Source organism: Callorhinchus milii, unplaced genomic scaffold (genome assembly GCF_018977255.1).
Source record: "Callorhinchus milii isolate IMCB2004 unplaced genomic scaffold, IMCB_Cmil_1.0 Scaffold4, whole genome shotgun sequence".
In the NCBI taxonomy this organism is placed as follows: Eukaryota; Metazoa; Chordata; class Chondrichthyes; order Chimaeriformes; family Callorhinchidae; genus Callorhinchus; species Callorhinchus milii.
The window spans coordinates 76,995,948-77,022,719 of record NW_024704745.1 but is presented as its reverse complement, the minus strand read 5'-3'; the positions used below and the strand labels follow the sequence as shown (position 1 = coordinate 77,022,719).

Here is a 26,772-nt window from a genome sequence, read left to right as displayed (position 1 = left end):
TTGTTGTTGCCCGGGAATCGAACCAGGGTCCTTTCACTTGCGAGGCGAGTGCTCTAATGCTCTAACCACTACGCAACAGGACTAATTGTTGGCTGTTCTTGCTTTTTTCTTTCAACCTATGAAAATTAAGTTTTTTTTCCGGTTTGCTAAAAATTCCCATTGAATCGCATGAGCCACAGATGTAGATTTTTCTTTTTTTTAAAAAAAAACCCTTCTAGTTCTGAGATCATTGACACAAAGGAACATTCACAATAGTTATAACTCAGTCGCTTGTTTCTCCTTTTGCTAGAAAAAATCCTTTTGTGTTACAAAGGCAAAAAGGAGAAAAGCTAAGTCTTTATTTTAAAAGAAAATATCTTGGAACAGCGTAAGTTTGATGTAAACTGCAGTGACACTCCCAGATTTTTGTTTAATTCCTGTAGTCAATACTGGGAACAATCTTATTGCTATGTTACGTTTACAACTGCGGTAACGCAAACACTATCGGCAAGTTGTGGTATTCAGCTTAATTGGAATCCTTCCCCACATCACAAATAATCTTTGCACAGCAACTTGCCGCTAACATCCATGAAGTGAATGATAAATTTAATGTTTCATGTATATATCCAATTCCCTTTTAAATCTGCTTCCATCACCCTATCAGGCAATGTATTCCAGATCATAACAACTTGCTATGTAAAAATAATTCTCCTCATCTCCTCTCTAGTTCTTAAATTGACGAGAGTTCCAAATGATAGTTGTGCTGTTTTCTATTACTCCCATCCCTTTAAACTTTGGGTATAGTTTGTTTGCATTTTTAATGTTACATAGATTTGTTTGTCTCCAAAGGAGAAGTTCCACCCACGCCTCGACTTACTCTATTCACAACGTCAGTCTGAATGTTGAAGTTAGTTCTCTTTCAGCTCCTAAAAGAACTCATAGAAACGGGCTTCAAAAATTAAGGCTGCTTTTAAGAATTTACCATCTTCTGGGAAATCTAAATTTAAACAATAATAAACCTTACGATTGTTTTCATGTCAGAAGAACATCTCAAAGCGCTTCACAGAATATACTGTAAAGTGTAGTGATTGTATTTTGTGGGCAAACCTCGCACAGCATTTGCACACGGCAATGTCCCATAACACCCATGAAATGAATGAGCAATTTTCTTTGAGGGATTGTTGGCCAGGACACTGGGAGACCGAGGTTCCCTTCTCTTTTGCAATAGTGACATGGGGTTTTAATATCCACCTGAACAGACAAACAGGACCTCGGTTAACGTCTCATCTGAAGGACAGCACCAACGATTATGCAGAGCAACCCCAGCACTGCGCTGGAATGTCGACATAAACTATATGATTTCCAAGTCCTGACGTGGAAGGGGCTGCATTAATAGAGTAAATCCAGACTCAGGTGGAAGTTAATAATGACAATAATCCTTGCATTTGATACAGTGCCTTATTTTGTCATTGAGACGTCTCAAACCACTTCACAGAATATACTGTAAAGTGAATTGACTGTGTATTTTGTGGGCGAAACGTGACAGCCAATTGCGCACAGCAGTGTCCCACAAACAGTCGTGGATTGAGTGACCCAGATTATAATTATTATTTTTCTCCCCACGTAACAATTTGACTACCACAAATGAAAACAGTAGTGTTCTTCAGTTAAAGTGCAAACACCACAACTGTCATGGACGAAAGTAACAAACATAAAAAAAAATAATTGAAGGCTATCTAAAATCACCCGGTTACTAAAATGGTTGTTAGAATGGTAGTTTTGTTCTGCTTTTCTCTTTTTGTTAAAAAAAAGTTCTGCTCCATATTTACATCGAGTGTCTAACACGAGTTGTTAATTAAGAAAAGTTTCAGTTTGCAAACTATTTCCGTGTAGTTTTTATACAAAAATAATTTATTTACTTGACTGTGATGTGGTTTGAGTATCAAAGTAACAAGGAGATTCACTTGTTTGTACTGCCGTTGTCACTTTTCCCGGCTTCTATGTCAGTTAGACTGTCCGTTTCATCGGATAGATATCCGCTTCCAAAGGTTCTGACCCTGTTCTCCAGCTTCGTGAGTCTCTGCTTCAGCTTGAGTTGGGTGGAGTTGTACTGAGCCATAAGCCGAGCGAACCGAGTCTGCAGGTTGTCCAGCGAGGATTCCATTCTTTCCACTTTCTCCTCCATATCCTTGGAATCCGGCCCTGCCTTTGCTGCCTCCTCGTCTATCAAGTTGTCCTTCATCAAGATCTGTCGCCCCTTCTCTTCCAGGATCTTCTTGGCGTCCGGGTACTCGGTCAGTGCCTCCATCAGGTCGTCTTTGGACAAGCAGAAAAGATCGGAGTAACCGATGCTCCTGATGTTAGCTGTCCGCCTGTTACCTGCCTTGCTGCCCTTTATGTTCAAGATGCTGATTTCGCCAAAGTAACTGCCGTCGCTCAACACGACAAACTGGGTGATGCCGTCCTCAGCAACGACCGCCAGCTTGCCTTCTTTGATGATGTACATCTCCCTGCCAATGTCCCCCTTCCTGCAGATATAGTCACCTGGGCTGAACACCTGAGGCTGTAGTTTCAGCACCAGCTCAATGAGAAGCCCTGCTTCGCAATCGGCAAAGATCCTGACCTTTTTCAGCGTATCCAGGTGGACGTTGATGGCAATCTCAGCCTTCAGCTTGTCGGGGAGGTTCTTGAGCACTTCCTTCTCATCCACCGTCTTCTTGTTGGTCCACAGGTAGTCGAACCACTTGATGATCCTGGCCTCCAGGTCTTTGCTGACCTTACGGAACTGCATGTACTGTTTGATGGAGTCGATCTTGGTCTGGAACTCAGCCCGCGAGGCGTTCATGTTGGAGATCATCGAGCCCACGTTACCCACGATGGTAGCAAAGATGAGCACTCCAACCAGAAAGTCAATCACCACGAAAAGGTATTCAAAGTCCCTGACCGGAGGAGGTGTCTCCCCAATGGTGGTCAATGTCAGCGTTGACCAGTAAAGGCAGTAGATGTATTTCCTGCTGAGCCTGCCATACTCCGGGTGTGAGATGTTGGGGTAAACCCAGGTATCTGTCCCAAACCCAATCATTTTGGATATGGCGTAGAAAATACAGCCATTCCAATGGATGATGATCAGGATGTACAGAACCAGGATCCCGATACGGAATATGTTCGGATAGTTGGTCCTGGTTTCCGTCCGGTCAAAGAATTCAAACATGCGGGCGAACCTAAAGAGACGATTGAACCTGAGTTCCGGGTAATTCATCCCCACCTTGAGGTAGCCCAAGTCCGTTGGGAGGAGAGAAATTGCGTCCATCCTAAACTGAGGGGTTTTCGTGTAATTGGCTCTTAGTTTCTTTGAGTCCTTGACCAGCAGTCCTTGTTCGAGAAAACCTGGACAAAGAATTGAGCAAGGTGTTATATAATAATAATAATAATCCTTGTATTTCATATAGAGCCTTTCCATGTTGTCAAAACATCTCAAAGCGTGTCATGGAATTTACTGTGAAGTGAATTGACTGTATATTTTGTGGGCGAAACATGGCAGCCAATTGTGCACAGCAGTGTCCCATAAACAGTTGTGGGACTCATTTTTTTTTAAAAAGGAATTATTATTCCCAGAAAAGTGATCTGCAAATCGACTAACAATTGGGTTCCTACTTACTGGTGTGTCAACAGAAGAGTGTGGAGTAAGGAAACTTGCCCAACATTTCACTCTGCCAGGAATCAAACCCAGGTCTCTCACTTGCGAGGTAAGTGCTCTAACCACTGAGCTACAGGACTCCAAAATAATCTTTGCATTTGATATATAGCATCTTATCATGTTGTCGAAACATTCTCAAAGCGCTTTACAGGATATACTACTGAGTGGTAGCCTGTAAATCAGAGGAGAAGAAAACCAAAACATCTCACAAAATAGAAATAGTAAAAAAATCTCACCTGTCCGAAATCTTACTAACACATCTATTAAGTATATGACGTCTGCTGTATAATCCAATACCAGCCACAAGGTAAGGTGATCCACTTGAAGTTCATCAAAACAAGCCCTAAATGATAATAACGTGCAATCAAGACACAGCATTTAATTCATCTTTTTCTTATTGGTTAGTTGGCTGTCTGACACACGCACAAACTCTTCAGCATGGTCAAGGGCATCCAAATAACAACAGCAGCAGCAAATTATACTTGTATATAGCGCCCTTCACGTCGGAAAGACGTCCCAGGGCGCTGGGCAATCAGGTGTTTTGGACCCGAGTTGGGGTCAGCAGGGGTGGAGGGCAGCGAGAGAGTTCCATGTATGTATGCTAACAACACATAATAATAATAATAATCCTTGCATGATATAGCGCTTTTCACGTCGGGAGGACGTCCCAAAGCACATGGGAATTTCCCTGTGTTTGGAATGGAATGCACACTCTCTCCCTGGAGGAATGCATCCTGCTTTTTTAATTCCGGAGAATATTAGCCGCAGGTTGGCGAGAGCTATGGGTGGGGGACCCAAGAGTGTGCTTTGGGATACTGCTGGAGTTTAAACAGCTAAAAGCGCTTGGTGAATGCTTACTGACAAGTTTTGTGCTGTTTTTCCAGCTAGGACCACCGTATCTGCTATAAGGCTTTGGCTTGCAGGGTTAGCAGGAGCTGAATGGGAAGAATCCTTGCTTCCAGGGATCCCCCTGACAAATCAGGCTGGCTGGTCTGTCATCAGCAGTGCCCTGGTGTATTGCGGACTTGCCTGACTTAGGAACTGGACTACTGAAACCGGCAGAAAAGATCGACTCATTTCAGGCATTCTATTACAAGCGTGGCATCTTGGAGCCAGCTCATCCTTAAGGAGCCCCCTGATTACTCCCCTCCCTCCCATCCCTTAACTTGTATGTTAGTGCGTGGAAGCTGGCCAGCATTCAGGAAACAAGTGGGTGGGCAGGGCACATGGAGAATAAAAGCTGCTAATGCAACTCGGCACAGGGTGGATTTTATGGATCCCCAAACACTGCATTGTAGAAGCTTCACTGTACATGGAACTCTATAGCTAGAGTAACCAAGGAACTCCATGATGCCAGAGCTAGAGATACCTACTCTGTCCCTCTGAGAGAAAGTCATGTGACAAAGCCCTGCTCTTACTAGTTATAGCTTAAGTCGCAAATGTTAAGCCGTAAAGCAGTTGCTTTACCAGGCACTGATGCCTCTTTTACAGTGCCATCACCTTATATATGTTATAATAATCCTTGCATTTAATATAACGCCTTATCACACTGTCTCAATGCCTCGAAGGGTTTCACAGGATATACTATAAAGAGGAGTGACTGTGCATTTTGCGGGTGAAATGCAGCACCGAATGCGCACAGCAATGTCCCACGAACAGTCATTGAGTCAGTGACCAATTTTATTTGAGGGATCGTTGGCCAGGAAACCGGGAGAAACTCCCCACTCTTTTTGAATAGTGCCACTGCATCTTTAATTGGTCCACTTGAATAGGTGGGACTCCAATTAATATCTCATTGGAGAATGGCGTCTTTAACAATGCAGCACACCCGCAGCACTGCACTGAAGTGTAGGCAGAGACTGTGCCAGTTTCATGGGACTTTAAACCACAATCTTCCAACTCAGAGGCGAGAGTGTTACCGTATGCTTTGGGTGACAAATTGCAAAGAAAAAGACGTGGTCATTTGGAACGAGTTTCAGCTAGAGTCATAAGGGATACCTGCACACCAACATGCACCAATTGTACATCACTGGTACGAAGATAATGGACAGCCATCTGTAGTAGAGGTTCCCTGCAGGATCGATGATGAACATTTCTTTCTTCTTCCTAAGAACCCAAAACACAATGAGTTTCCGTGCAAAACAAACTTTCAGTGGGTGCTCCTTGTATAATAATAATAATAATCCTTACATTTGATATAGCGCCTTATCACGTCTTTGAGACGTCACAAAGCGCTTCACAGAATATAGTGTAAAGTGAATCGAGTGTATATTTTGAGGGTGAAACACGGCAGACAATTGCAAACAGCAGTGCGCAACAGATTATCTATTCTAAATGATAAGATTCAGGGGATTGCAAGCCATTAATTCCTGGTTGCCTTGTCCCTGCAAAAGAAGCTCAGTTATTCGATAGCGATGTAATCAGATGGAGGCAATGGTGACCAAAGGTAAGCAAAAAAAATATTTAGTTTGCTAACCAATCTGAGAAATATTATAAGATAGTGACAACAGCCAATAATACACTACTCCTGTGTCATCTGATGTAATGTGTGTTACCGTGTTCTGACCTTGGTCCCATACTAATTGGGGACCACAATAAGTAGAAACAATATTATTTCCATACAGATTGTTCTATGGTCAGGGTCTACGCACTGACCTGTGTAATGATGCTCAACACTGGAGAAGGCGACTCCATCCTATACCACCTGAGAGAGACTCAGAGTGAAAGAGAGAGATTGAGAGAGAAAGACTGAGAGCGCAAGAGACTGAGAGAGAGATTGAGAGAGAGACTGAGAGAGAGCAAGAGAGAGAGGGGGGAGAGAGGGGTCCCAGCTCCATTTCATAACTCTCCATCCCATAGAAATTTACAGCACAGAAGTAGGCCATTCGGTCCATCATGTCTGTGCTGGCTCTTTTATGAGCAATCCTTTGAGTCCCATTTACCTTCCCTTTCCCCCATAACCCTGTAGTTAACTGGTTTAAACCTGAAAATTCTTTATATCTAAACTTTAGAAATCAATGAGAAATGCAAAGCAGTAAAAAAGAGTACAGTGAACTACCATATTGTCTTTAGTTGAAGAAAGTGTAACGATGATAGGCTCTACATTTAGGGCTGCTATTGAACTACCTTCTGTCCTTGCCATTGCTAATTCTCGTGCTTAGCTGTTACCATGAGTATAATTCAAGCTCCGAAATACGCTATGAAAATATTTTCAAACATGACCATCCCAACAGGGCGGTTAATAAAAAATATGTGTATATGAACCCGACAGCCAATTTGTGCTCAGCAACATCCCACAAACAGCTATGAAGGGAATGAACAATTTATCTGGGGTATTCTTGGCCAGGACAAACTCATGTCTCTTTTCGAAAAGAGACATGGGATCTTTACCGTCTTCTTGAACAGGCAGACAGGACCCCGGTTTGGGCTCTCAACCAAAGGGTGGCACCTCCAGCAGTGCAACACCGTATTGATTTGTCAGCCCAGGATGTGATCAGATCACAGTCCCAACACAAACCCATAACCTTCTGACTCAATCTGACTCAGAGCTTCTCGTAGCGCCTCAGGCTCAGAGGAGAGAATCCTAGCAACAGAGCTAGGCTCTCGCCTAAATCATTTTAATGAGCTTGATATCGATCACTTACTCTTCTTTCTTTTTATCATCTTTCTTGTCATCTTTTTTGTCGTCTTTCTTCTCCTTTTTCTCTTCTTTCTTTTCCTCTTTTTGGTCCTCTTTCTTCTCCTCCTTGCTGGACCGGTGAACAGCTATTTGTATTTAGCAGCTTATGGCACGGCTAGGGGCACTATATCTATGGGGGTCAGGTGTAACAATAGGTCCAAGACTGCTAGATAGTCACAAATGCATGGCAACTATCATTGAACAGGACTAGCCACAAACGCAATGACTCTCTAGAGCTTATTAATGCCCCCATCAAAAAGATGGACACATGATTCCAATATTCCTAAAGAATATTGAGTGTTGTAATCACACAGAGGGTGGTTGGAAGGAGGAATTCTCTGCCCAAAAACACACAGCCTGTGAACTCCTTTAAGAGGGAATCAGACAAAGGCTCGAAGTGGGGGAGTATTAAAGAATGTGGGGGGAGGGATGTTAACAAGCAGAGGAGTGAGACCCGATTAGGAAGCTCATGTGGAGGAAAAACATGGCAGGATGGGCTGAATGGCCTCTCTTTGTCTGCTGTAACATTTTATGATTCCGTCAATCAATGGTTCAGGATCACTTGTGTATTGTCTGCAATTGGGAAAACCATTGCTTTTGGCTGTGCCCTTATTCTATCCACAATAGATAGAGTATGGACACACATACATAGCCTCTATGCCATATGCTTTGTGCATTCTTTACCGTGGCCAGATCCGTATTAATAATCCTAAAGCAATTTGATTTCAATATGATTGAAGACACTGGTGTCTCTATCCTGTAGTATTCGGAGTTTGTTCTGCCAGTGCCTAGAAGGGAGTGTGGTTATCCCACAGTCAAAAGATATCCCACCAGAAGCGGAGAAGACAACTGTCAGTCTCACCCTGTGCCAGGCCCTAACTTGACACTTAAAAATAACCTTAAACCTTTGCTTTGTCGGTGAGCATCGCAGTCAAAGTAACAGAGTAGAGCTGTGGCTATAGTGGACTAGCGGAGATTTTCAGTGTTTTCCACACATTATTATAACATACTTTTCCCCACAAGTCATTTGTTTGATTAGGAACATAGGAAGACAGGAACAAGAGGAGGCTGTTTACACCATTGAGCCACTTCCAACAGTTTATTAGATCTCATCAGATCTTTTAATTCAAACGTTTTGCCTTTTCGCTATATTCCTTAAAACATCTACCACCCAATTACCTGTCTATCTCTCTTTTAAGCATCCCAAGAGATTCTGTCTCTTCAGCTTTCTGGGGCAAAAAGGTTCCCATGTGATAAGAAAAAGCTTCCTGACCTTGGTTCTAACCTCAGAGTTCTGAGGAAGGGTCGTGGACCCGAAATGTTGACTCACTTTCCTTTCTCCATACAGTGGAAGCAAGAGATTAAATATTTTTCAGCACTAATTTTATGGAGCAGTCCTTCTGGGACAATTTTTTTTGATCATAAGAGCATAAGAATTGCTGGACAAATGAAAACCAAGGTCCATCCAGTTTGCCTTCCACCATCCTAGTAGTCACATGCACATGTCATGTCCCAAACTATACTTTGAGCGGTGAACACAAGGAGGTCTATTCTAGAAATAAAGGCTATGCAGAACATTACAATGACATGAATTGCTACATCTTACCCCTCCTGATTTGCATTATCTTTATCTGCTGCCTTTTTGTCATTTTCTTCAGGCTTGTTCCTTCAAATTATGGACAATTCCAGTTTCAAACAGAAGCAAAAAAAATAAACACTCTCCCATGCATATGTCAAGTATTGTCTCCAAAGTGACCATTTACAATAGCTCATGTCTAAAGGTAATGTATAACAAACATCTTAATAATAATAATAATAATAATCCTTGCATTTGACATAGCATCTTATCATGTCTTCGAGACATCTCAAAGCGTGTCACAGAATGTACTATAAAGTTAATTGACTGTATATTTTGTGGGTGAAACACGGCAGCCAATTGAGCCCAGCGGTGTCCTACAAACAGTCATGGATTGAATGACCAAATTTATTTTGTGAATCAAAGTATTCAATTGGACAAAAGGGTTGGATTCTAACTACTGAATGGCAATTGGAAATATAAGACATCTATTGAGATAAAATAGCTACTAATAACGGGAGGTGTTACAAAGACACACAAATAAACCCAATAAATCCAACAGCAATCATTTGATTTACTCTGGATTCATAAACCCAATATTGGGTAGAAATCCTATTCAGAATATAGATTTATTCTATGTATCAAATTCTTAATGCTCTGAAATGCTACATTAATAATAATAACAACAATCTTTGCATTAGATATAGCACCTTATCACATTGTTGAGAATCTCAAAGCACTTCACAGAATATATTGCAAAGTGCATTGACTGTGTATTTTGTGTGCAAAACACACAATTAATAATAATTAATTAAATAAATCTAGACCCAGATAGAATTTCTTCCCAGTTGTTCTTATGATCTAAAGCATAAAACAACTTGGCTTACTGGCTGTGCATTTTATCAGGATGAACTCCGAAAGGAAGCTCTAATGGACTAGTATGTTCTAATGCACATATGTTAGGTGGATATTACTGATAAAGTCTGCTAGATATCAGTAGTAAGGGTTGGTTACAGTCTCTAGTAAGGAAGGGGGATTAGGTTTGGTCTGAGTTTCTTACCCCTCGTCCTTGTTGTTGCTGTTGTTGACATTGGAATGTGCCAAGAGCCCTTGGCTGCAGTTTTGCAAAACACAATTACATCACTAAACATTGCCACAGCGCTAATTCCATTAATTTGTCACAACAAACATCAAAGTATTTGGATAATAATATAATCCTTGCAATTGATATGGTGCTTTCCACGTTGAGAGGACCGGTCAAAGATTTTCAGAGGGATTTACTGTGAAGTGCATTGACTGTATCTGGCAGGCAAATGTCGTACAGTTCAGTATATTCACTACACATTACTGGAAGCGCAAACCCACTTTTGTTGCAATTTGTTTTAATCAATAGAGAGCAACATAGGTAAACCAAAAATTGTCTTAGAAAATGTTCGGATGCAAAGGAATATATGTGGTGATCTTTTTATAAGGAGCCCTGGTTTGTTGTGGCTCAATTTAAGAGTGTGGTATATCTGGCTTTCATTGCTAAAACTAAATGGGTGGCATTACTTCCTACCACTAAGGTCACTTCCTGTGGATGTGCTCAGGAAGTGATTCAGTGATGACTGGATGATCCATAAGATGGCCATTTTATTTAGCGAGCGGGGTTTCATCGCATGGGTCTGAGATTGTGGACCCAAATTGCCATGTTATAATGCAATAAACATGTTATAATAAGGTCAACCTGTAACAGCTAACTGTGCCCGAAGGCTTTGGATCAGGAAAGACTCCTTTAATACCTTCGCCCTACAGGGGCAAAAGATTTTTTGCACTTACCAAATCCTGAAAGGAAAATGCATTTTATTTGATACCATTTTTAAGTATGATCAACAAGAATCTAATTACAAAACGATTCATAATAATAATCCTTGCATTTGATGTTGTGCCTTATTACATCTTCGAGATGTCTCAAAGCACTTCACAGAATATACTATAAAGTGAATTGACTGTATATTTTGTGGGCGATAAGCAGCAGTCAATGGCGCACAACAGGGTCCCATAAAAAGTCTGGATGGAGTAACCAATTTTTTTTTGAAGGAATTGTTACCTCTGGAAAAGTGATCTGCCAAAGTGATCGACTAAGGAGCTGGGTTCCTATTTACTGTTGGTAAACAGGTCTGGACTAATGAAACTTGCCCAATGTTTCGCCCTGCCAGGAATCAAACCCAGGTCTCTGGCTTGCGAGGCAAGTGCTCTAACCACTGAGCTACAGGACTCCACAGTCCTGTAGCTCATGTTTATTTATACCCGGGATAAAAAATTCCCCCTATAAATAGCACCCGATGTCTGCTCTCTTGCAACGTATTATTAGGTAGCTACTGTATATATAAACACACTAATATATGAACTGATATCAATTACTTTTAATTAATGTGTATTTTCTTGAAGTGTCTGTCTTATGTTGCACATTCTGTTCGCTTCTGATGTCTTCAAAAGTACATTACAGACAATTTCCTGTGCTTTCACGTTTATATTTCAAGCTCACAAAAGAGGTTCGGATGAAGAAGGTCCTTTGGCCCATTTGATCTCATCCTTACAGAAACCCCACCTTACCATCCTCCCATCACAGCATCAAACTGATTTTAAATAAGTCTAGCATCCTCCTCATATATAACAAAAAATTACATTTGTATAGCGCCTTTCACATCAGAAGGACATCCCAGTGTACTAATTCAAGATCTTCATCCTCACCTCCAAGGCCATTCATGGCCTCGCTCCCTCCTACCTCTCTGACCTACTATCCCCCTACTTACCCGCCCGTACCCTCCGTTCCTCTGGCTCCGGTCTGCTCCACATCCCCCGCCCCAATCGCCCTACCATCGGTGGCCTTCAGCCTCTCAGCCCCGAGGCTCTGGAACTCTATCCCCAGTGCCTTCGCCGCTTCCTCCCTTTCCTCCTTCAAGGCCGGTCTCAAGACCTTTCTCTTTGACTGTGCCTTCAGCTCTCCTCTCGACTCTCTACCCCCTCCTCGCTCCCTCCCTTCCCTCCCCTCACCCTGACCATTTCCCCCCCAATGCTCGGGTCCTGACCCAACTGTACAGCGCCTTGGGACGTCCTCCTGACGTGAAAGGCGCTCTATAAATGGAATCTTGTTGTTGTTGTATACAGCCTGGCAACCTATTCTAGTTGTTAATTACATGCTGTGCACAGGAATACTTCCTGGTGTCTGTCCTGAAATCAATGATAATAATACTTGCATGTGATATCACGCCTTATCACATTGTTGAGACGTCAGGAATAGAAGGATAGGGATTCAACTCGCCGAGTGAAGCACTACTGAGAGGGGCTGATGGGAAAGTGTACTGGGAATGGCAAGGGAATGTGATCAGGTTTCCGGCGGGGATACAGAAAATCACCACTTACTCCTCGTCCTTGTTGTTACAATTGTTGGCATTGAAACACACCTGAGACCAGTGGCTGTAGCGGTTAAAAGCGCAACAGAAATGTACAAAGACCTTGAATGATCGGAAATCGTGCTTGTACTAACTCTAGGTTGGCTTGGCTCATTCCGGGAACTTCCTTTCAAAAAAAACAAGATGAATGGGCCCAATTATTTTCTTTTCTTTCTCCCCGTTGCTCTGCTCCTGGTCTGGTCTCCTCTCCCCCGGCTCCGCGGCCGCTGGTTATTCTGCATGACCAGTAGAGGGAGCCGCAGATGGATTTGGAGCAGGAAACCTGACTGATTTAAACCCCCCTGATCCAAGGAATGGTGAGGTCAGTGTATTCTCCTCATACAGCCCCGGTTGAGACCAGCAAACTCGTTACAGACTGGGACTTGAACCAGTTAGCTCCTGCAGTTTTATCCCCTAGAATAGGAAGGTCCAACCTTTTGGCTGCTGATGGCCGGACGCCGGATTTGAGAGACATCTGTGGACCGAATAAAGCAAGATTTCCGGAATCTGCAGTATTTTGCGGGGTGTTTTTTTAAGCAATATTCTATCCTGATTGGCCAGTCCTGTTGCGGGGAGAGTCTGACCCCCGGTGACCGTCTCCTGATTGCCTGTCGCCTATGTTTGCTCGTCAGGCAATGAAGTTGGAAATGGTACAGTACGGTGAAATGGAGCAAGCAGAATAGAACCATACAGATTTACAGCACAGAAAGGCCATTCGGCCCATCGTGTCTGTGCTCATGCCCTCAAGAGCAATCCTTTCAGTCCCATTTACCTGCCCTTTCCCCATCATTCTGTAGCTGACTCTTTTCAAGGTATCTGTCTAGAATAGGAAGGGGTGCATTGAAAGGCCAGTAAAGTTTATGCTCTAATGAGTCCAAAACACACTTACAATCCATGTGGTGCCAAGTGCTTACACTAAGGTTGATGTGAAACATACCAATCAGTACACAATACTGGTTCTGATTGCTATATTAAATCAATTTTGCATTCACATTCTGGATTCCCAATATTTGCACTCACTGGAAACTTTGGTTTGCAAAATCCTTGATGTATTCTGGCTTTTGGGACTCAATAATCCTTGCATTTGATGCAGCCTCTAATCACGTCGTCGAGACATCTCAAAGAGCTTTGTAGGATTTAACTGTGAAGTGTAGTGACCATGTACTTTGTAGGCAAACGCGGCAAGCAAGTTGTACACACATCGCAGAAACAACCATGAAGCGAGTGACAATTTTCTTTAACCTGGGGGATTGTTGGCCAGGAAAAGATAGTGGGATCTTTATAGGTTCAGACAGGATAACATAACATAACATGTAGGAGCAGGAGTAGGCCATTCGGCCCTTCGAGCCTGCCCCGCCATTCAATCATGGCTGATCTTCTAATCTAACTCCAGCTAATAACCTGACCCTGCCTTATCCCCATATCCCTTAATCCCTTTTGCAATACGAAATACATCTATCTCAGTCTTGAATATGTTCAAGGACTGAGCGTCAACAGCCCTTTGGGGTAGTGAATTCCATACATTCACCGCCCTTTGAGTGAAGAAGTTCTTCCTCAACTCAGTGCAAAGGGCTGCCTCTGATTTTAAGGTTGTAACCCCTGGTTTTAGTTTCTCCAACCGGGGAAACAATCTCCCACTATCTACTCTATCTGCCCTTTGATGATCTTATAGGTTTCTAGAAGATCCCCTCTAATTCTTCTATATTCTAGAGAATATAGGTCCAAATTGGTCAGCCTATCCTCGTAACTCACCCCCTTCATCCCTGGTACTAACCTAGTAAATCTACGCTGCACCCCCTCCAAGGCAAGTACATCCTTCCTTAAATAAGAAACATCCGAAGGACGGCACCTCCGATAAGGTAGCGTTCTCCCAATACTCAAGTGTCAGTCCAGTCTGAGTGAGTTTAAAGGCCCTGTCATGACTAAGCCAGGCTGACACATAATTGGCAAATACTGGCACTTACTTCTTACTCTTCCCTTGACGCTCTGGATTGCCCATCCCTGACTGGGTGTTGCTCTCCCTGCTGGACGCCTCCTTTATTTCTGGCCCTCGAAAGCGTTCCAAGAAAGAGTCAGGCCTCTGATCTTCGGTGTGCATGTGCCGAGCCGCCCAATTCCTCAGAGTGAGGATAAGATGACTTATTCTGCCCAAACACAAACACTTCGAACGTTTACAAAATGCAGACAGGGACGTATGCATGTTGCCATTATTAAAATCTTAACGGTAGATTTGATATAATGCCTAATATGAAACTTTTCAAAGCATTTCCGGTAAAGTGTAGTGACTGTGTATTTTGTACGTGAACGCGGCAGCCAATTTGCACGCAGCAATGTCTCACAAACAGCCATGAAGGGAATAACTCATTTCATTTGAGAAATTCCTTCTCTTTTCGAATAGGATCTTTTAACGTCCACCTGAACAGACACATGGGATCTCGGTTTAATGTCTCATCCGAAGGACAGCGTCCGGAAGACATCTCAAAGTGCTTTACCAAACCTGGTGGTGAAGTGGGGTGGGAGAGTTGAAGAGGGTGGACTGGGGGTTGGGAGTGCTGGGGGTTGCGATGGCTGAAAATACAGTCGAAGTGTAAATCTTGATGATGAACTGTGACAGTGGGGAGTGAGTGCATGAGCCGGACAGACTATGAGAGGGAATAGGTGCAGAATGGCTGACGGTGGGGCAGATAGGGCAGCGGAACATGAAACAGGGAAGTCGATCTGAGCTAAGCTACTAGAGGCGTTAAACACTAACAGAGAATTACACATGTAAATGCGGGATTTGGGGGGGGAAAAAAAATCTTTGCTTAATCTGTGTTTAAGGAAACTAATCCGGCGCTGTACAAGTCAGTCAGGGTGATCTGCAGACAAAGAGATTACCTGGCGAGCGCGTGGGCACCATTGGCTGAACTCCTGCGGGATTCAGGCTGCCCTTTGGTCTCCATGGAGATCACTCGCTGCAGCTCGGAGGACGTGTCTTCGCACAGCGAGTGAGCCCTGGGCAGTGATCAAGCAACGATAAAGAAACACAGGCAACAGCTATTAGTAAACAGACAGCGTTCAGAGAGCAGTTATAATTACAACAATAATAATAAAATACAACAATAATAATAAAACTTGCATTTGATACAGAATAGAAGAAAAACAAGCAATGGAATAGGGCCACTGAAGGTGGGTTCGGGAGAGAGAACATGACAAATAATGATGCACAGGCTGGAATAGTGCTAAATCAGTCTTTTGCCTCAGTCTTTACCAAGGAGGAGACGGGTAACCTATCTGATCTAGAAAGAGAACTCAAGGATGTCGCAGAGAAAAGTTGCGACACTATTCATATCACTACCAGCATGTTTGCCAAACCGCTGTGCCAACTTAAGGTAAATAAATCTCAAGAGCCGGATAAATTGCATCCGAGGATCCTTAAGGAACTAAGGGAGAAAGTGGCAGAAACTCTGCCACAAATCACTGAATACTAAGGAGGGGCCGGGGGACTGAAGAAAGGCAGATGTTACTCTTATTTTTAAGAAATGTAACGAAAGTGACCCAGGAAACTACAGACCAGTAAGTTTGACGTCCGTTGTGAGTAAAATTATGGAGATTCTTATTAAGGATAAAATCATGCAGCACCTGGACAGACATAAAATCAAAAATGATAACCAATATGGGTTCATGAACGGGAGGACTTGCCAATCTAATTTACTGGTTTTCTTTGACAGAGTGACAAGGGAGGTTGATAAGGGTAAGTCTATGGATGTTGTATATCTGGATTTCAGTAAGGCTTTTGATACAGTTCCTCTTGAAAGGCTGATACTCAAAGTAAAGAAAGCAGGATGTATACTGCAATGGATATGAAACTGGTTGACCAGAAGAACCCAGAGGGTGGTGGTACAGGGAATATCATCAAACTGGGAAAATGTTACCAGTGGAGTTCCACCAGGGTCTGTTTTGGGACCTCTTTTGTTTAATATTTTTATAAATGATCTGGAACTAGAAGTCGCAACTACAGTGGCTAAATTTGCAGATAAGATGAGGTTACAGGAGGATTTGAACATACTTGGGAATTGGGCAGATTGGTGGCAGATGAAATTCAATGTGGAGAAATGTAAAGTACTTCACACGGGGAAAAAAGAATCATGGAAAGGGACTATTATTTGAACGGAAGAAGAAGAATATAATAATAATAATAATAATAATCATTGAATTTGATATAGCGCTTCTCACGTCGGGAGGACGTCCCAAAGCGCTTCACAGAACACACTGTGAATTGACTGTATACTTGTGGGCGAACGCGGCAGCCAATTGCGCACAGCAATGTCCCACAAACAGACGTAGATTAAAAATGACCAATTTAATTATTGTTTTTGGTTTTTGGAGGGATTATTATTAGGCTCCGTGTGGAGTAAGTAAAGTTGCCGGAGGTTTCGCCCTCTGCCTGGAATTGAACTCAGGTCTCTCACTTGCAAAGCGAGTGCTCTAACCACTGAGCTACAGGACTCCACAATATATATGGAAAATGAAAAGGTCCTGATTGACAATAAATTGAATCTCTCCCAACAATGCTCTGTGTCAGTGCGTAAAGCAAACCCAGATGTTGGGATGTATCAAAAGATCAACAGCAAGCCGAAATAGTGGGGTAATCCTACCACTGAATAAATAATTGGTGAGACCATACTTAAATACTGTGTACAGTTCTGGTCGCCACAGTACAAAAAGAAATCAAGATACAGAGGAGGGGAACCAAAATGATTGAGGGAATGGAAAGACTGGACTATGAGGTGCAACTAAGTAAATTGGACATGTTCACGCTGGAAAAGAGAAGATTGAGAGGTGACGTGATTGCTGTCTTTAAGATTCTAAAAGGGCAACAATATAGATCATGATCGGCTGTTTCAACTTGTCCAGAATAGTAAAACTAGAGGACATAGCGTGGGATTGAAGGGGATAAATCAGAACAAATCTACGCAAACACTATTTCAGTGAGTGAATAGTGAACCTGTGGAACAGGTTCCCTTAGGGAGACGATTGAAGCAGGAAGTTTTGATTCTTTCAAACACAGATTAGATCATTTTCTTTTGGGAAATAACATTATGGGATACAGCAAATAGATAGTTCAGGACATATATGAACTAGATGGACCTTGGTCTTTTATCATCTAGCATTTCTTATGTTCTTATGTTCTTCATAAGATCGTAGAATTATAGAATTATACAGCACAGAAGGAGGCCATTCGGCCCATCATGTCTGTGCCGGCACTTTGAAAGGAGGCTTTGAAAAGATCCAAATCAATCCCGCTCTCCCGCTCTCTCCCCATAGCCCTGCAAACTTGTCCTCCCCAAATAATTATCTATTTCTCTCTTAAAAGTTGTTATCGAATCGGCTTTCACAAAACTCTCAGGCAATACATTCCAGAGTCGAACAACTCGCTGTGTGAAAACATTTTTCCTCATCTCCCCTCTGTTTCTTTTAACAACTGTTTTAAATTGGTGTCCTCAGGTTACCGACCCACCCGCCACCTCTCTAGCTGAGGCCTAACCAGTGTTTTATAAAGGTTCATCATAACTTCCTGACTTTTGTATTCTGTGCCCCTATTTATAAAGTCCTATCTTATAGCGCCTATCACGTTGTCAAGACATCTCAAAGCACTTCACACAATACACTGCAAAGTGGATTGAATGTATATTTTATGGGAGAATCGCGGCACTGCATGCGTGGATTGAGTGACCAATTTTTTTTAAGGGATTATTACCCCCGGAAAATCATTTTCCAATTGACTAACAACGGGGTTCCTACTTACTACTAAATAAACAGAGGCGTGTGGAGTAAGGAAACCTGCCTAAGGTTTCGCCCTGCCTGGGAATCAAACCCGAGTCCTCTTGTTTGCACGGCGAGTGTTCTCACCACTAAGCCACAGTTTTCTTGCATGCCCACCAGACCACTGTTTCACGCAAAATCTCAATAAACTAATCGCTGGAGACAGTAGCAAAATTGCATTTGTTAAGTTAAAAGCTATCAAACATTAACAACCTTGTAGAGGCAATCATGGAGTGATAAGCGAATGTCAGTGTTGATTCTATTCACTTTGGGGCAGTTACTGACCGGACTTTTTATTGCATGATAAACCGTAATGGGCAATTTGTAAATCAACTGTGCAGTAAAAATAATAATTTGCATTTGATGTGAATTAAAAATTCCTTGTAACTGATATAGTCGCTTTTCACTTTGGGAAAACGTCTAAAATGACTTCAAGCAAAGAACGAGGCCATTAAGCCCATTAGGCCTGCGCTGGCTCTCCAAATGAGTTATCCATTTATCCTACTACCCCTTAACCTGTCCGCATACCCTTCTAATATTTTGTACTGGCTCAATTATTCAGTTGTTAGCACTGTCTCTTCTGAGTCAGCAGGTTGTGGGTTCAAGAGCCACGTTGGGACCTGGAAACACATAGTTAAGCTGACACGCCAATGCCACTCTATGGATGAGACTTTAAACCGAGATCCCATCTGTTTGGACGCTAAAGACGATAAAGATCTCATGGCACTATTCGAAAAGAGAAGGGAGTTTCTCCCAGTATCCTGGCCAAAAACTCCCCAAAATAAGAAAATTGGTCACGCACCTCCTTAGCTCTTCTGTGTGCAACTGGCTGCCATGTTTCACCTACAAAATACACAGTCACTACACTTTGCAATATATCCTGTGATGTACTCTGAGCTATCCTCCCGAGGCTACATAAAATGTAAGAATTAGACAATATAAATATGTGTGTAATTTTATTTTAAAGGATATTTATGGATTCTGCTTCATCCATAACAGGATAATATCTTGTTGGGAGTCTTAATTGTGGAGTCCTGTAGCTCAGTGGTTAGAGCACTCGCTTTGCAAGTGAGAGACCTGAGTTCAATTCCAGGCAGAGGGCGAAACCTTGGGCAAGTTTCCTTACTCCACACAGAGCCTAATAATAATCCCTCCAAAACCAAAAACAATAATGAATTGGTCATTTTCAATCCACAACTGTTTGTGGAACATTGCTGTGCGCTATTGGCTGCCGCGTTTCGTCCACAAATATACAGTCAATTCACTTTATAGCATATTAAGTGAAGCGCTTTGGGACATCTGGAAGACGTGAAAAGCGCTATATCAAATGCAAGGATTATTATATGTTATTATTGTAAATAATCCACTGTATAAAATAACCTTTGTTATTGTAAATGTATGCCCTCTGGATTCCCACTTCAGTAGAGCACTGAAGGAAGTGATCGAAAAAGGGACAATAAAAAGAGGTGTGTTCCGTACCTGCTGTTGCCATTTTCTATTCTCTCCGACTCGTCCTCATGTGTCCTGACCGACAGCTTGTGAATGGTCGGGTATGTGTGCTGGGTGCTAATGGTGGCCATGATCTCTCATACCACACCGCGTGCAACACACTCAGCCTTCAATCCACACCTGCTGGAGAGACACAGGAGCCATTAGATCAATAGAAGGTTCAGCACGTACACGTTAGTGATCAGCCACCAGCAAGAAAGGGAAAAGTGACAGTCAATTGTAATTGAGGAGTATCCCAGCAGTATCCCAGTGCATACTCTGGCATCCCCGAACCTTGGCTGTCACCAGCCCATACCTAACACTCGCTGCAATTAGCTAAGCAGGTTGTATCCCTCCAGAGAAAGAGCGTGCAGTCCATTCCAGACACAGGGAAATTTCCAGGCGTAGATGGCATAGGCATATGGAATTCTTTGCTTGGTTTGGATGCTCTTAAGCAGGGTGATGGGTTTCCGCATGTGTCAGACACCCGGCCGACCAGAAAAAAAGAATTGCCACCACAGAGTACAGTGCAGTGTCCGACACAGACGGAAACCTGTCACCATGCTGGAGAGTACAGGAACCAAAGTTCCGCATATGCATAGAAATTTCCCTTTTTAGGAGTCCTCCTGATGAGAAAGGTACTACTCTTCTTCTTATTATTATTATAATGACCAGTAGCTCTCGTTATCAAGTCGGAAAGAAAACTCAGCTTTGTCCACATTCTGGAACCGAAGCCATTGCAACCCTGACAGGGAAAGATCTCCTTGGTGTCAAGCAGATGTCAGCCTGGCTCACCTCTGAGTCACAAGGTTATGGGTTCCACCTCAACGCTCATAGTTTTGAGTCTGAAGCCCAGTCACAGTGGCGCTCAGAATGCATAAGAAAATGTTTCCTGAAAGGACCTGTTAACTGCCTGTATTTTGTAAATTAATTTGTTTATTCATTGAATTGTTGAACACAGGAATAACCATAATCCTTTATATAAACAGTTAAGTAGCCTCAAATGGAAGTGAATTCAAGTTAACTAGAACTAGCTTACAATGGAAGAAAATCTCTAGTCAGTATATATTCCATCTATTGCTTTAATAATAATAATATCCCTTGTATTTGACATAGCGCCTTATCGTGTTGTCGAGACATTTCAAAGCGCTTCACAGAATATACTGTGAAACGGGTTGACTGTGCGTTTTGTGGAGGAAACGAGGCAGTTGGTTACGCATAGCAGTGTCCCACAAATAGTCGTGGATTGTGTGACCAATTTTACTTGGAGGATTGTTGGCCGGGATACCAGGAAAAATTCTCTTCTCTTTTCAAATAGCGCCATGGGATCTTTAACATGCACCTCAACAGGCAGATGGGAAAATATCATTACTCTATGAATATTTAAAGTGTGTGTGTTTGAAATGTACAGGTCTTCTCATACAATTTCACAACTACACACACACACACACACACGAAATGTTGAACCACAACTAGATCCAGCTTGGTTCAGTTGGTAGCCCTCTCGCCTCTGAGTCAGAAGGTTGTGAGTTCAATCCCCACATTGGGACCTTTGGCAAGTTTCCTTACTCCACACGCCTTTGGTTACCTAGCAGTAAGTAGGAACTCAGTTGGTCGATTGGTACATTGCTTTCCTGGGATAATAGGCCCTCCCCAAAAATTAAAAGGGCATTCAATCCATGACTCTTTGTGGGACACTGCTGGATGCAATTTGTTGCCGTGTTTCACCTACAAAGTACACAGTCAATTCGCTTAAAATATATTCCGTGAAGCGCTTTGAGACATCTCAAAACTATGATAGGGTACTATATCAAATGCAAGGATTATTATATATTATTATTCTACACTGTAAAGTGCAATGACTGTGTTTTGTGGGTCGAATTTGGCAATGAACAAGACCGCTCAAGAACTTAAATAGAGTTGTCACTAACAACAACTGAGTTGTCAGGTCTCACCTATATGTTTAAAGATTGTGGATTAAATGCCTCACATCAGCATAAGCTCATTGCCTAGCTTGACACTGAAGTGCAGAACATGGTAACCTCATTGTAATGAGATCCTCAGGGCCCAATCTCCCTCGGGGCATATTATAAGAGACGTGCAAAAAATGGTTGACTTCTGGATACACGCTTGCAAGTCAAGCCTAAGAATAAAGTTGTATCATTCACTTCAAGGCTGTTTGTGAGACATTGATGTGTGCAATTGGCTTCTGCATTCACCCGCACAAATACACAGTCACTTTGCTTTACTATATTACAACCTGGAAGTACTTTGACGTGTCCTTCTGATGTGAAAGGCACTATACCAAGTGCAAGATTTACTACTACGAATAGTATTATTATTATAGAATTATAGAATCATTATTATTATAGAAGCATCACTGATGATACCTCCTTTGCAAAGGAAGTCACATCAGTGGTGCTTCTTGCACATATTTGTGGAGTCCTGTAGCTCAGTGGTTAGAGCACTCGCTTTGCAAGTGAGACACCTGAGTTCAATTCCAGGCAGTTGGCGAAACCTTGGGCAAGTTTCCTTACTCCACACAGAGCCTAATAATAATCCCTCCAAAACCCAAAACAATAATAAATCGGTCACTTCAATCCACGACTGTTTGTGGGACATTGCTGTGCACAATTGGTTGCCACGTTTCACCCACAAATATACGGTCAATTCACTTTACAGTCTATTCTGTGAAGCGCTTTGGGACGTCGAGACGTTGTGAAAAGCGCTATATCAAATGCCAGGATTACTATTTATTATTATATTATCTTGAGCTTCCTGCACAGAGAGTACATGCAAACAGGAAGTAACAACAGCAACAAACTGACAACCTGAAAGTCAGATTTTTTTTTAATGCAAATAACCAGCGAGACAGGACCTTAAGTCAGTTCTGGGTGTCCATAACACACTGGTATGATAAGCAAGGCAACACTATCCTGGGGAGGGGTGTTATAATGGCTTTGCTGTGCTCTGCATTGCCAGAGGTGCTTATTAAACCGAGGTAGCACATACTTGTTCAGATGGACATTTTAGATCTCCCGCTATCCTGGTCAACACTCTTCCAGGTTACGTGATCATTCCCCCTCCTCGCAGCTGTTTGTGGGTGCTTTGCTGACACAAAACAACTGCTGCATTTGCCAACAAATATACAGTCCCCCCACTTGGCATTAATTACTGTGAAGTGCTTTCAGATGTTAGATGGGAGGAGGCACCACAAACATGCAGGTTTCATTTAAATCTGGGTTTAGCACAGAGACAATACGCTGCAAAATTAATAACTTGCATTACATTACAACGCCTTATCACATTGTGAGAGATCTCAAAGCGCTTCACCAGATGTGCTGAAAAGTGTAGTGCATTTTGTAGGCACAGACAGCATAAAGTGAATGATCAGTCATATCTGGGGAATTGTTGGTTGGGACACCAGTACAAACTCCCTTCCCCTTTCGAATAGTGCCATGGGATCGTTAATGCCCACCTGGACAGACAAAGAGCGGCGCTGAGTTAAACATCTCACCCGAAGGACGGCACCTCTGGCAATGCAGCAATCCCCCAGCACTGCACTGGAGTGTCAGCTTTAGACTCTATAAGTTCCACGTCCGTATCTGGTGCTTCTCTCAGAGACGAGAGCTGAGTCAATTGGAATGAACTACTACTAATAATCATCCTTGCATTTGATATAGCGCCTGATCATATCTTTGAGACATCTCAAAGTGCTTCTCAGAATACACTGTAAAATGTAGTGACTGTGTATTTCGTAGGCGAAACGCGGCAGCCAATTGCGCACAGCAGTGTCCCACAAACAGTCACGAATTGACTAACCAAATTATTATTTTTTTGGTAGGATTATTACCCCCAGAAAGATGGTTCATTCCCAGAAACAAACTGTAAAGAGACACAAAACAGTTTACAATTACTCCAGACACAGGATGGAATACCCATCAACAACTGTTCACTGCATGGACAGCAATTGGTTTAAATATTCCAACCCATAAATGTTTTGCAGCTAGAAAGCACATCACAATCATTTAGAGTCTTATTTTTTGTCCTGAGCAGAATGAGGAGATTGATGCTAAATTCTCAATTTGCAAACATTTCCTTGCTGTGCGCAAATCAGCTGCCGAGTTTGCTCATGAAACACACGCAGTCACAGCACTTCACATTATAACCCGTGAAGTGCTAAAAGGCTTTAGCAAGAGGTTCAATTCCTGGGCAGGGTGAAACCTCAGGCAAGTTTCCTTACTGCACATGCCTCTGATTACCTAGCAGTAAGTATGAACTTAGTCGATTGGCGGATTGCTCCCCAGCGGTAATAATCCCTTGAGAAAATAAATGTGGTCACTCAATCCACCACTGTTTGAGGGATACTGCTGTGCACAATTGGTTGTCGCATTTCTCCCACGGTCAATCCACTTTACAATACATTTTGTGAAGCGCTTTGAGGCGTCTCAACGGCATGATAAGGCGCTGTATCAAACACAAGGATTCTTCTTATTATATCAGATGCAAAGGTTATTATTTCTCTAGGCTGTTTATTGGGGTTACGGCATTTGTGGGGAGCAACAAGAACAATAACAACAACTTGCATTTATATAGTGTACCCTCGTGCAGGGTAGCGTACCAGAGCCCTTAACTCCAACCTGTAGCAAATCATGCGACATTGGGTTACATTACTCTGGGTGATCATATCCAATACCAGTTTATAGGCCGACAGGAGTCAGCTAAGGAATCCCTCATGGTCCTTGCATTCCTCAAAATAATAGCTCACACTGAAAGGCATCAATACTTAACAGCTCTCCTTACGTGAAGTGAATCCTCTAAATCTCCTAGCTAATAAATATAGTAAATTGCCCTGCTCTGGGCACTCATTTTACAGCCAGTCGCTGGGAAATGCTGATATGTATCATCAAACTCCAAACTCCCAGTTTCATCTAAAACAGTTAAGACGATGCTGTAGCTCTGCAGCCTTATGTTCTGCAAAATCAGTCTGATCTCTGTTAAAGTTTCCCCCCCATTGGGACGTTTGGCTCCGTTCTGTGAACACAGGAACCAGTTAACCTGTTCCAATACCTTCAGGAACAATGGCGACTTGCATTTAGTCTGGGTCAGTTGGTATTAAGTTCTCTGAGATGCTGCCCCTCATGAAGGACACTGTATAAATGCTGTTGTTGTTAATCCTCCCATCTCTGCGTTTGTGGGTTCAAGCGCCAAGTTGGGACTTTGAACTCATTTTGATGTGATGTTAACCCGAGGTGCTGTCTGCCTGTTCAGGTGGGCATTAAAGATCTCATGGCACTACTCAAAAAGAGAAGGGAGTTTCTGGCCAACAATTACCTCAGATAAATTGGTCATTCACTTCATGGCTGTTTGTGGAACATTGCCGTGCACAAATTGGTTGTCGTGTTCACATACAAAACACAGTCACTACTCTTTACGGTTTATCCCATGAAGTGGTTTGAGACTTCCTCCCGATGTGAAAGGCAAGGATTATTATTCATGTTGTGACTTTTTCCACTCTTCCTCCCATCACTTTATAGTTTGAAATTCCCCGTCTAAATATAAACTAAATGCAAGTTGTGGTTGTTGTGCAGTCCTGTAGCTTAGTGGTTAGAGCACTCGTTTTGCAAGTGAGAGGGTCTGAGTTTGAGTCCCAGCAAGTTTCTTTACTCCACACACCTCGGGTTACCTAGCAGTAAGAGGGAACCTGGTTGTTAGTCGATTGGCGGATCGCTTTTCCGGGGGGTAATAATCCCTTCTCAAAAAAATAAAAAATAAAATAACAATAATTTGGGTACTTAATCCACGACTATTTGTGGGTCACTGTGGTGCACAATTGGCTGCCACATTTCTCCCACAAAACACGCAGTCAATTCACTTTACAGTATATTCTGTGAAGCGCTTTGAGATGTCTAGAAGATGTGATGAGGCACTGTATCAGATGCAAGGATTATTATTGCATGAGATATTCAAACTGCATGTTATATAGACGTATACACACATCAACTAGGTGACAAAGACATTGACGAACACAATGAAAGATATCTCCAGTAATAGCTGCACACGCTAGTCTAAGATATAAAAGAACATAATTAATAAATAAAGTGCTATGAGTAAGGACTATTGATTCACACTGTATAATACCGTGAATGCACAACCACTGGAAGCTGCTCCAGATTCACATTAGTTCTGTATTTTCACCCAGAGGCAATATAGTGCTCAGCAGTACAACATATTCCTTTCAGGACGGGGAAGAAAGAGGAGCGGGGAAATAGCTGATTTGCCCACAAAATATACAGTCAATTCACTTTACGTTTATTCTGTGAAGCGCTTTGAGACGTCTCGAGGACGCGATAAGGGGCTATATCAAATGCAAGGATTATTATTGTTCCAACCCTTTTAAATTTATACAAGGCTATCCCATTAGCAAGCTGCAGATTTCATCTGGAAGTACGGGGTATAAATAATTTACAATCTGAGGACTTGTGAACATAATTAAAAAGGCAGAACTTCCCCTTATTACTGTTAATAATAATAATTCTTCCAATTGACATAGCGCCTGCTACGTCAAAGGAAGGGAAGTTTCTCTGGTAAATCCTGCAAAGCGTTTTGAGACGTCTCAACGAGCTGATAAGGCGTTTTATCAATATGCAAAGATTGTGGTGTCTCACAAACAGCCATGACGTGAATAATTAACAATTATTAATAGTAATCCATTTAACCTGGGGGATTGTTGGCCAGGACACTGGGAGAAACTGCCTTCACTTTTCACATAGTATCTGAACGCACAGTCTAGGCTGACAATGCAGCGTAGTGTTGGGGGGAACCTGCATTGTTGGAGGTGCCGTCCTTCGGATGAGAGATTAAACCATGGGATGTTGTTGTGTGCAAATTGGCTGCAGCGTTTTCCTAAAAAAAACACAGCCAGTCTACACTTTACAGTAAAAAAAATCCTGCGAAGTGCTTTGAGCAGGTACCAACGACCTGATAAAGGGCTGCATCAAATGCAAAGGATTATTGCTATCACATTAGCTGACTGACTGTATCCATGTCACCGACCGAATTTCAGAGCGAGGGAACGGCTCGCACATGAGAGATAACTCGAGCTGAGCTTGCA

General features: G+C 42.5%; 1 protein-coding gene across 4 annotated transcripts; it reads right to left on the bottom strand.

Annotated features, from left to right (window-relative positions):
- Positions 1–1,874: 1,874 nt before the first annotated feature.
- cnga3a (cyclic nucleotide gated channel subunit alpha 3a) lies at positions 1,875–19,753 on the bottom strand. Of its 4 annotated transcripts, XM_042334595.1 has the most exons (8): positions 19,650–19,753; positions 15,243–15,359; positions 14,330–14,509; positions 12,337–12,390; positions 7,321–7,425; positions 5,675–5,782; positions 3,913–4,019; positions 1,875–3,366 (listed from the first exon to the last, which is right to left on the bottom strand). In XM_042334595.1, the coding sequence occupies exons 1-8, from the start codon at positions 19,748–19,750 to the stop codon at positions 1,940–1,942; spliced, it is 2,199 nt and encodes a 732-aa protein (XP_042190529.1). In that variant the 5' UTR covers positions 19,751–19,753; the 3' UTR covers positions 1,875–1,939. The 4 variants fall into 4 exon arrangements, with proteins under 4 accessions (XP_042190529.1, XP_007889310.1, XP_007889307.1 ...); XM_007891119.2 differs by lacking the exons at positions 7,321–7,425; positions 12,337–12,390 and adding an exon at positions 12,026–12,028; XM_007891116.2 differs by lacking the exons at positions 7,321–7,425; positions 12,337–12,390 and adding an exon at positions 12,950–12,989 and having other exon boundaries at positions 14,349–14,509.
- Between the last annotated feature and the right edge of the window lie 7,019 nt (positions 19,754–26,772).